Source organism: Hyla sarda, chromosome 1, assembly GCF_029499605.1.
Source record: "Hyla sarda isolate aHylSar1 chromosome 1, aHylSar1.hap1, whole genome shotgun sequence".
NCBI lineage: Eukaryota > Metazoa > Chordata > Amphibia > Anura > Hylidae > Hyla > Hyla sarda.
In genome coordinates, this window is record NC_079189.1 from 246,088,986 (window position 1) to 246,101,047 (window position 12,062).

Below are 12,062 nucleotides of genomic sequence, written 5' to 3' on the forward strand. Positions count from 1 at the left end.
GGGAACACTATGGGGGACAACAGGCCGTAACTGGGGTAGACAGGTGAGGTACAGTGGCCCGTAATATGGGGTACAGTGGGCCAGAAAATAATATAATAATAAAATAGGATATGTTCCCAGAATGATGACCCAGAGCACAGCCAAAACTAAAAAAAATATGCCCGCCCCAAACCCTATGCTCTGAGTCATCATTCTGGGAATGTGAGGTGTGAGGCCGTCCCTAACCTGTTGCCTCAAATGCGCACCCGCTCAGGTGGAGAGAGAGCGCTGCGCATTTGAGGCAATATAAAAAGTCCCCGATGATAGTGACTCAGTGACCTATGACCCATTTTTGAAAAAACAACCCCAGAGGTCTTATCAGGTTTATTTTTTTTTTCAGTTTTTTCTGGGCAATTTAGTGATTTATGGGGGTAAAATTTTGGAATGTACTCTGGACTTGGTACATTGGTCAAATTATGGAAAATTAAACTGAAAAGGGAAAATTTAGGGCTCCATGGAAGTGTGATACTCCCTGAAGCAGCCTATGCAGAGGCCCGGATTATCTGGGCAAGTGTCACACTGAATGGTGGTGTCCCTCCGTCTCCCCTTCCTGTAACACACTCTGCCTTTTTTCTGGGATCGTCCCTTCTTTCCACTGGGGGGGGACCTCACCTGGAAAGTGTTGGCCTGGGACGATCCTGGCGCCTATAACTCCAGACCCTTGGGAAGTCCGGCCTGATCTTTCCCGGTCAGCAAAGATCAGGAACCTTAGGACTTCTTCTTGGTACTGAAGGAATGTCCCCGTGTTGCCAGCGTTCTGGGATAGTACAAAAGCGTTGTACATGGCAACCTGTACCATGTAGACCGCAACTTTTTTGTACCATGCCCGTGTTTTCCGCATGGCGTTGTATGGCTTGAGGACTTGATCTGAGAGATCAACTCCCCCCCATATACCGATTGTAGTCCAGAATACAATCGGGCTTGAGGACCGGTCCCACGGTACGTCGCACAGGGACAGGGGTGCTGCCGTTCCCATGAATAGTGGTGAGTATAAGGACATCCCTCTTATCCTTATACTTCACCAACAACAGGTTATCATGGGTGAGGGCACGGGACTCACCCTTGGGGATAGGCGTCTTGACCAAATTTAGAGGGAGGCCTCTCTGGTTTTTCCGCACGGTCCCACAAGCGGATGTCGATCTGGCAGAAAGGGATGTGAAGAGAGGGATACTGGTATAAAAGTTGTCCACGTACACGTGGTAACCCTTATCCAGCAATGGGTACATAAGGTCCCAAACGATTTTCCCGCTAACACCCAGAGTGGGGGAACAATCTGGGGGTTCAATACGGGAATCTCGTCCCTCATACACTCTAAACTTGAGAGTAAACCCGGAGGTACTCTCGCAAAGTTTATAGAGCTTCACGCCATATCGCGCCCGCTTCGAGGGAATATACTGGCGGAAGATGAGTCTCCCCTTAAAACTGATGAGAGACTCATCTACCGAGAGGTCCCTGAGCGGTACATAGGCCTCCAAAAATTTGGCCCCAAAGTGATCGATGACCGGCCTCACTTTGTAAAGCCGGTCATGGGCGGGATCACCTTGGGGCGGACATGCCGCATTATCTGCATAATGCAGGCATTTCCGTATGGCCTCATACCGGTTCCGTTTCATCGCCATACTGTAAAGCGGGGTCTGGTAGAGGACGTCCCCGCTCCAGACGAGCACTTGGTTTTTTGACCAGGCCCATATGCAGCGTGAGGCCCCAAAATGTCCTCATTTCCGCTGCATCAATGGCGCGCCATTCATTGGGCCTGGCCAAAAACGAATTGGGGTGGTGGGCAATGAACTGCTGGGCGTACAAGTTCGTTTGCTCCACCATTAGATTGACCAGGCTGTCACTGAAAAAAAACTTTAAAAAGTCCAGATCAGTGAACCCAGCCGTGTCAATCCGGATTCCTGAGTCGCCAACAAACTCAGGAATCCGTGGCTGATAATCCTCTGGGGGGCTCCAGACAGGGTCATCTGAAGGGGGCTCCGGTGCACTTGTCTGGGGGGCCGGACTCCTATTACGAACGGCATTGCCACCCGTACTAGTGTCGGCCACTGGGTCACTCTCATGGGGGGTGCGTGGCCGCCGTACAGGGGACTCATCATCACTACTAGATGATGAGGAGGGCGATGAAGAACACAAAAATGTTGGATATTCATCGTCCTCACTGGCAGATTCGGAGTCGGAGGCTAAAAAAGCGTAAGCCTCCACTGCCGAAAATGCCCGGCGGGCCATCGCCTTTATTGTACGGTGGGGGGGGGGGGAGTATGTAGTGTGTGGTGCTTGGTGTACAAAGTGTAGAAAAGTAATAGAAAGAGAAAAAAAAAGCTGTGGCCAAAAAAAAAAAAAAAGGGGTGGAAAACGCAGCTCCCTGAACCCCTAATAGGACCCTGGGTAACGGATCAGACCCTAATAGGACCCTGGGGGACCTATTAGGGGGTCAGGGGGGGGATTTTTTTTTTTTATAAAAAAATAAAAATAAAAAAAGCTGCGCCGAAAAAAAAAAAGGGATGGCACACGCAGCTCCCTGAGCCCCTTATAGGACCAGGGGTCAGGGATCAGACCCTAATAGGACCCTGGGGGACCTATTAGGGGGTCAGGGGGGGAGGGGGGGGTACTTTTTTTTTACTTTTATTTAACTTTTTAACTATTTATACTCCTACCTGTCCCTAAAATGATCTCACCCTATTCTAAGGCTCCTGAGGGGGCTCCGGAGCTCTGAGAGGGGATCAACGGTCCTCTTCCTGCTGCTGCACCCGCTGACTGAACCAAAACAGCGGGTCCAGCAGCGGGAAGGAGCCGTTAACCCCTCCTCTGCCGCTCTGCTATTGGCTGGACGATCGCCAGCCAATAGCAGCGTTGCTGGGGCGGTGACAGTATTGTCACTGCTCCCCAGCAACGGTAGGTGATTGGCGGTGTAATTGTACACCGCCGATCACCATTTATTTCCAGGTCATCGGGTCACAAGTGACCCGAATGACCTGAATCGCTGAAGATCGCTCGCGTGATTTCGCAAGCGATCTCCAGCGATCGCCGACATGCGGGGGTCCCGGGACCCCCCTCGGCATTTGCATGGCATGCCTGCTGAAAGATTTCAGCAGACATGCCGTTCCGATCTCTGCCCGGCGAGCGGCAGAGACAGAAATACAACAGGACATTCTCTAACGTCCTTGGGCATTAAAGCCCAGGTAGCGGGGACGTTAGAGAACGTCCTATGTCCTTAACAGGTTAATAGGTCTGAAACATTTCATGACACGGATTGCTTATCCCCACTGATACTTCCCTTACCCTTCTTCTTCATCACCCACCCTCCTTGCCCTCCCCATCCTTACCTACCCCCCATCCCTCCCCGGATCCACTGATCCTGACCCCAGTTGGTTGGCACTATTGCCGGTTGTTGTCTACGATGAGACTACATTCAAAACTAGCAGGTTCAAAACTAGCTGTATGTACTATTTATACTGTAAAACTGTGATTGAAATGTTCTTCTCTGTACCGTTTCCTTGCTTTCAATAAATATATCTTTTGACACTAGAGATGAGCGAACTTACAGTAAATTCGATTCGTCACGAACTTCTCGGCTCGGCGGTTGCTGACTTTTTCTGCATAAATTAGTTCAGCTTTCCGGTGCTCCGGAAAAGGTGGATACAGTCCTAGGAAAGAGTCTCCTAGGACTGTATCCACCTTTTCCAGCCCACGGGAGCACCTGTAAGCTGAACTATTTTATGCAGGAAAAGTCATCAACTGCCGAGCCGAGAAGTTCGTGACAAATCGAATTTACTGTAAGTTCACTCATCTCTAGTTTTGATAAATCTCCCCCTAGGTCTGATATCCTTACAAAGAGTGCGGATAAGTAATGTCTAAAACATATTACATCCAGTAAGCAATGTGAAAACTGGGGGATAGGAGTACATTTAAAAAACTTTTCACTGACCCGGTCCCTAGAATTCGCTCTAGTCTCTAAATCTTACTTTGCACGTATATACTAAAAAAATGTATTTCACATTAAACTGCTGAAAAACATTTTCCTGACAACCCTGTGACCCCTTGCTTTTACTTCTTTACAAAAAGGAGAATATTCCTGGGCGCCCCATTGTTTCGGCAATTGGCTCCATCACCGAGCCATTGTCGAAATACCTAGATTGGTTAGTTTTTCAGTATCCATATACTGGTACCGAATCCCGATCTCGCTCCTATGATCCTGATCTCACTCCTATGGCATACAACAAACCCCACATAACTTTTCGCCACAGCAAAAATTTCAAACATTGCCTTGTACGTAGTAAATTCTGTAGTACATACTCTTCTAATAGATGGTTAAATCTTGCATACCAAGGGGTAACTTTACATGTGGCAGCTGCAACTGCTGTGTCTACTGCTTTAAAGATAAAAAAAAAATGTTATCAGGTGAAAATTACCAAATTAATCACTTTATAAATTGCAGAACTACTCTTATTGTTTGTGCTTTGTTTTGTCCTTGTCGGCGATATTACAGAGGAAAGACTATTGGACCTTTAAATGTCCCGGTCTTTGAACATTTCCAATCAGGGCACACCGGTATTGGAGCCTCGAGACTTATTCAACACATCAGGGACGTGCGTGATAGCAAACCTGGTGTGTTGAAACTTGTGGGCCTAGAAAGAGTTAATATAACAGGCAGGGCCGGACTGGCTTACCGGGATAGCGAGAATATTCCCGGTAGGCCGCTGCCCTGTGGGCCGGCAGTTGCTGGAGCGCAGGCTGCCTGAGTCCCGACAAGTCACTGTGTCAGTCTGTCAGCAGTGTCAGGACCTGAGTGCTCCGCAGCTGCAGCATCACACACAGATCCTGAGGCTCCTGACAGCTGACACAGAGAGCGGAAGTCTGGAGGTCTAAGGCTACAGAGTCTGTACTGGGAGCTGTACAGACATTACACTCCCCTCTACTGTCTGTCTCCTCACTGCTCCTGGCCCCTCCTCCTGTCGGCACAGTGACTGCAGCTGCTCGGGGGAAGATCTACTATGCTGGGTGAGAGGAAAGGGGATCTAATGTTATTACTATGTAAGGGAAAGGGTGGGAGTCCTGTTCTGTGGTGTGTGTGTGGGGGTCTGGTAAGAGGGGGACCTTTGATGTGTGTGGGGTGGGGGGGCGCTGCAGAAGGGGACCTGTGATGTGAGGGGCTGCAAATGGGGGTGGGGGACCTGTGATGATAGGGGCTGTAAAGGGGGGGAACTGTGATGCTGGGGGGCTGCAAAGGGGGACCTGTGATGTGGGGGGCTACAAAGGTGGGGACCTGTGATGTGGGGGGCAGCAAAGGGGGGGGACCTGTGATGATAGGGGCTGTAAAGGGGAGACCTGTGATGTGGGGGGCTGCAAAGGGGGGCTGCAAAGGGTGGACCTGTGATGATAGGGGCTGTAAAGGGGGGAACTGTGATGCTGGGGGGCTGCAAAGGGGGACCTGTGATGTGGGGGGCTACAAAGGTGGGGACCTGTGATGTGGGGGGCAGCAAAGGGGGGGACCTGTGATGATAGGGTCTTTAAAGGGGAGACCTGTGATGTGGGGGGCTGCAAAGGGGGGGACCTGTGATGTGGGGGGCTGCAAAGGGTGGACCTGTGATGATAGGGGCTGTAAAGGGGGGACCTGTGATGTGAGGGGCTACAAAGGGGGGGACCTGTGATAGGGGCTGTAAAGGGGGGGAACTGTGATGCTGGGGGGCTGCAAAGGGGGATCTGTGATGTGGGGGGCTACAAAGGTGGGGACCTGTGATGTGGGGGGCAGCAAAGGGGGGGGACCTGTGATGATAGGGGCTTTAAAGGGGAGACCTGTGATGTGGGGGGCTGCAAAGGGGGGGACCTGTGATGTGGGGGGCTGCAAAGGGTGGACCTGTGATGATAGGGGCTGTAAAGGGGGGACCTGTGATGTGAGGGGCTACAAAGGGGGGACCTGTGATAGGGGCTGTAAAGGGGGGACCTGTGATGATAGGGGCTGTAAAGGGGGGACCTGTAATGTGAGGGGCTGCAAAGGAGGGGGGGGGACCTGTGATGATAGGGGCTGTAAAGGGGGACCTGTGATGTGAGGTGCTGCAAAGGGGGGGACCTGTGATAGGGGCTGTAAAGCGGGGGACCTGTGATGATAGGGGCTGTAATGGGGGGACCTGTGATGTGGGGGGCTGCAAATGGGGGTGGGGGACCTGTGATGATAGGGGCTGTAAAGGGGGGAACTGTGATGTTGGGGGGCTGCAAAGGGGGACCTGTGATGTGGGGGGCTACAAAGGTGGGGACCTGTGATGTGGGGGGCAGCAAAGGGGGGGTCCTGTGATGATAGGGGCTGTAAAGGGGAGACCTGTGATGTGGGGGCTGCAAAGGGGGGCTGCAAAGGGTGGACCTGTGATGATAGGGGCTGTAAAGAGGGGACCTGTGATGTAAGGGGCTACAAAGGGGGGGACCTGTGATAGGGGCTGTATAGGGGGGACCTGTGATGATAGGGGCTGTAAAGGGGGGACCTGTGATGTGAGGGGCTGCAAAGGAGGGGGGGACCTGTGATGATAGGGGCTGTAAACGGGGACCTGTGATGTGAGGGGCTGCAAAGGGGGGGACCTGTGATAGGGGATGTAAAGCGGGGGACCTGTGATGATAGGGGCTGTAAAGGGGGGGACCTGTGATGTGGGGGGCTGCAAAGGGGGGACCTGTGATGTGTGGGGCTGCAAAGGGGGGGGACCTGTGATAGGGGCTGTAAAGGGGGGAACTGTGATGTTGTAGGGCTGCAAATGGAGGACCTGTGATGTGGGGGGCTGCAAAGGGTGGGACCTGTGATAGGGGCTGTAAAGGGGGGGACCTGTGATGATAGGGGCTGTAAAGGGGGACCTATGATGTGGGGGGCTGCAAAGGGGGGACCTGTGATGTGAGGGGCTGCAAAGGGGGGGACCTGTGATGATAGGGGCTGTAAAGGGGGGAACTGTGATGTTGGAGGGCTGCAAAGGGGGGACCTGTGATGTGGGGGGCTGCAAAGGGGGGACCTGTGGTGTGGGGGGGGGCTGCAAACGGGGGACCTGTGGTGTGGGGGACTTCAAAGGGGGGACCTGTGATGTGAGGGGCTGTTAGGGGTAGGGATCGACCGATTATAGGTATGGCCGATATTATCGGCCGAAAATCACGATTTTGGGCATTATCGGTATCGACAATAACCTTGCCGATAAGCCGATTATGCCCCGCCCCCCGCACCGCCCCCACCGCACTGCAGAGGCGACCAAAACACCCCCCCCCCCCCCGACCCGCCGCACCGCATTGCGACCGCTCCCCGACCCACCGCGTCGCACCTCCCACCGTAGTGCTGGGCGGTATACCGGTATGAATTTTTGCCCATACCGCTATACCGGTCGGGCCCCTCCCCCACCCTCCGAGTCAATAAAAATTAAAAAATAAATAAACTTACCCGTAATGGGGGTGATCCGGGCCATCCATCCTTCCTTCCTGTAGTGTCCGGCGCCATTCCGGGTGGAGGGTGCACCGGTACGGGCTGTCCTTCTCCGGGGGTCCTCTTCCCCACTCCGGGCAGGCTCCGGCCCAGTACGCTGCATAGACGCCGCTACGCCGTGACGTCAGGTGCGTCCCTGCGCACGGGCATCACTGCGCAGCGGCGTCTATGCTGCGCTACTAGGCCGGAGCCTGCCCGGAGTGGAGAAGATGACCCCCGGAGAAGAAGGACAGCCTGGACCGGTGCACCCTCCACCCGGAATGCCGCCGGACACTACAGGAAGGATGGATGGATGGCCCGGACCACCCTGACAGGTAGGGGAGATAAGCGGGTGGTGGCGGCGGCGGCCTATGGCACCGCAAAAGCCACTGCAGTGCATTGATTTAAAGCGCCCGCTTTAAATCAATGACCTGCAGCAGTGTCGAGGGGGGATAAATAGCCGATAACTTATACCGGAATATCGGTATAAGTTATCGGCTATCGGCCCTAACCTCCACCGATTATCGGTATCGGCCCTAAAAACACGATATCGGTCGATCCCTAGTTAGGGGCTGTGAAGTTAGGGACTAAATGTGATGTTAGCTTGGACATTATATCCATCTGTACTTTTTATTGATACTCCATTTGCATATATAAAACTTTTAGACCATTTTTTATTTAAAAAAAAAATTTCAAATAAAATGAGACAAAAAAGCAGCATTTTTGGACTTTTTTTTTTTTTTTTTACGTTTATGCCGTTCCCTGTACGGGATCATTAAAGAGTACCTGTCATCAACAAAAACTTTTAATATGTTGTTCATAATCATTAATGAAGAGATATTGTAATATATCTTCATTAAAAAATATTAATATTTATACCAGTTTTTTCATTTTATACTTTTGGCCACTAGGGGTCTCTCTTCTATGCCTGGTCTGCAGGTAGCTTCCTATGCTTTTCATAGTAAGAGTTCAGCTTTTAGGACTAATGCTGAAAGGGTTCTGGTCCTTCCACAGGAAGTTCAGTACTCTCAGCTCACAGGCTTGTAGCTCACAGTGAGCTGAGAGTACTGAACTTCCGGTGGAAGGACCAGAACCCTCTCAGCATTAGTCCTAAAAGCTGTACACTTACTATGAAAAGCATAGGAAGCTACCTGCAGACCAGGCATAGAAGAGAGACCCCTAGTGGCCAAAAGTATAAAATGAAAAAAACTGGTATAAATATTAATATTTTTTAATGAAGATATATTACAATATCTCTTTATTAATGATTATGAACAACATATTAAAAGTTTTTGTTGATGACAGGTACTCTTTAACATTATATTTTGATAGTTCGGACATTTACGCAAAAGGTGATTCTCAATTTTCATTTTTATTGGGGATTTTTCACTTTTTAAAACTTTTTTTAAACACTTTTCATGTCCCCATAGGGGGACTATCTATAGCAATTATTTGATTGCAAATACTGTTCAGTGCTATGCATAGGACATAGCACGGATCAGTATTATCGGCTATCTTCTGCTCTGGTCTGCTCAATCTGAGACAAGAGCAGAAGACACCGGTGGACGGATGGAGCCCCCGCATCTCCTGTTTGGAGCCGTTCGGCAATCTTCGTCTCTCCCATAGAACTATATGGGGGGGCGGCCTCCGCTTCAAGCGGGGCTCGTGGCGCACTCCTGTCCTAGCACAACGGGACTCCAAACAGGAGATTGCAGTGGAACCCCACGATCTAAAATGGGGATGAGTTTTTGAGCATGAAACTTATCCTTTAAGCATTTCCCCTAGAAATTAATGAGAGCTTGAAACTGCACATATTTTAGTCATTTTGGGGAGTTTTTAAGGCTTTTCATTGCCTGTGAGAACATACTCTTACACTTTCACAATTCTTTGACACTGATAACAAATATTGCCACAAGAGGGCATCATATGCTTTTTGGACTAACTGCTGCAAGTATTTGTAACTTTGTTGACTATAAAATATTTTTATTGTTAAAATTTGAAAAGGATATGTAATTCATTTTTTAACAATAATCTAATTTCATAGGCACAAATCCAAAGGAAAACCTAAACTTATTTCATAGTTGGTTCTTTTCTTTTTTTCCTTCAGATTTCATTGTTGTTAGGATACATTCACACGTGCACAATTTGTAGTGTATTTTGCTGCAGATTTTCCTCAGCTGATTTAGCTACTCATTAAGATGACTAGTCTTATAGTAAAATTCAATAACATTTTTATGATAAAAACTAAAAAGAAATAAATAAAAGAAATGGCAAATGGTAGGTTTGGTACCCGTTACAGATTTTGCATTGGAACCCATAAGCTTCCCATACTTTTTGGCATTGATACATTCGATATTACCCTTTGGCGTCATGTATTTTGGTCAAATTCATAGACAAGCAATGAAAGCATAGGCTAAAGGATAAAAATCTATATTATGGTGAATAGAATGTGGTGAATTGACTATAATGACTTTAATGCTAATTTTTATTTTGTTTCAGAAAGAGCTCAGTTTGCCACGTCGGGGGAGCGTGTAAGTAAAAAAAGATAAATATATTCATCAGTGCCCAATAATAATGTTACTGCTATAATCAAAATACACATGTGAATTCCCTCTATAATGCTGTTTTCTATAATAAACATTTTTGTAGGTATTTAGTATTTGCTCAGTTTCCTGTGCTACACGTATGTTACTAAATATATTGATAGACTGGTTTTCTCAGTGTGTAATTTATCATTAGCTTGACGCCCGTATATTTCGCAAGTGTGCACAGATAGTATTTAAACATTATAATACACTGCCCCTTGATTTAGAGGGGTTGTCCAATATTTTACTTCTAATCCCCTATCCAAACAATATGGGATAAGTGTCTTGATCTCCTGAATGGCGCTTCAGCTCGTCTCGTGCATGGAGTGGGGGGGGGGGGGGGGGGGGTTGGGGTCACAGTGCCCCCTCCGTGCATCTCTATCGAAGATACACGAGAACAGCGCTTGTGTATCTCTGGCTCTCCCATAGTAATGCATGGAGGGGGAGTGTTGACCCCCACTCCATGCACGAGGAGAGCTAGAGCCCTGTGCAGACGATTGTGTGGGTTCACAGCTGTCGGACCCCCTGCAATCAGATACTTATCGCATGTTGTTTGGATAGGGGATAAGAAGTAAAGGGGTACTACACTTTTTTTTATTAACTGGTGCCAGAAAGGCAAACAGATTTGTAAATTACTCCTATTAAAAAAAATCTTAATCCTTCCAGTAATTATCAGCTGCTGTATGCTCCAGAGGAACTTCTTTTCTTTTTAAATTTCATTTCTGTCTGACCACAGTGCTCTCTGCTGACATCTCTGTACATTTCAGGAACCTATCCTGCTCTGGACTGTTCCTGAAATGAACAGAGGTGTCAGCAGAGAGCACTGTGGTCAGACAGAAAAGAAATTCAAAAAGAAAAGAACTTCCTCTGGAGCATACAGCAACTGATAAGTACTGGAAGGATTAAGATTTTTTTTTTTAAAGAAGTAATTTACAAATCTGTTTAACTTTCTGGCATCAGTTGATTTAAAACATTTTTTTTTCCAGCGTAGTACCCCTTTAACCTTCAAAATAAACCACTCCCTGTGTGAGGTCAAAATTCGACTATAAAACTTAAAAAGTTGCATTTAATAAATCCCCCCCCCCCCCCTCTTGATATGGTTAACGAAGAATAAAATAATGACACTTTTCAGCAGAAGCGTAGCTTGTAGCTTCGGGGCCCCAATGCAAAATCTGCAACAGGGCCCCATATGTGAATTATTGTACTGCTCTATTATGGGGCATATGTGCTTTGGGCCCCCTTAGGCACCAAGGCCCCGGTGCGACTGCTACCTCTATAGCTACGCCTCTGCTTTTCAGAATAGTAGGCCTCATGCACACAATGCATCTCAATGGCAAATACAACTATTCTATTTGGAGTCCACTTAAACAATTATGATATATTTCTTCAGACACAAAGTATGAAAGTTTTTTTCTTAAAGCATACTTTGTAGGTAAATATAAGTACAATATTCCCCACAAATAACTATGCAGCCATATTATAGATAAAACTGCAAATGATGCACTCTTGTCGGCACACAATATTAGCTTTATACATCAGGAGCAAGACAAGGGGTACACCGAATAGGGGCTGTCTAGGGCTTCAGTGATGGAGGAGGTGAAAATAATAATTGCCCATCCATCAGATATTATGCTTAAAGGGGTACTCTGGCACTAAGACATCTTATCCCCTATCCAAAGGATAGGGCATAAGATGCCTGATCACAGGGGCCCCGCCGCTGGGGACCCCTGGGATCTTGCACGCAGCACCCTGTTATAATCAGTCCCCGGAGCATGTTCGCTCCGGGTCTGATTACTGTCGATCACGGGGGGCCGGAGCATTGTGACATCAAGGCCCCGTCCCCGTGTGATGTCAGGCTCCGCTCCCTCAATGCAAGCCTATGACATCACAATGCTCCGGCCCCCGTGATCGTCAGTAATCAGAACTGGAGCGATCATGCTCCGGGGACTGATTATAACGGGGTGCTGCGTGCAAGATCACGGGGGTCCCCAGCGGCCGGACCCCGCGATCAGGCA

The 12,062-nt window shown here is 48.7% G+C and overlaps 1 protein-coding gene across 8 annotated transcripts in view; it reads left to right on the top strand.

Annotated features, from left to right (window-relative positions):
* Positions 1-12,062, top strand: part of MAST3 (microtubule associated serine/threonine kinase 3) — a 349,606-nt gene that overhangs the window by 47,183 nt on the left and 290,361 nt on the right. For all 8 annotated transcript variants that reach the window (XR_008892095.1, XM_056570004.1, XM_056570015.1 and 5 more), the window contains exon 2: positions 9,962-9,993. Coding sequence is in view for 7 of the 8 variants with exons in the window: in XM_056570004.1 (XP_056425979.1) it covers positions 9,962-9,993 (32 nt within the window). In the remaining variant the exon portion in view is untranslated. The remainder of the gene's footprint in view (positions 1-9,961; positions 9,994-12,062) is intronic.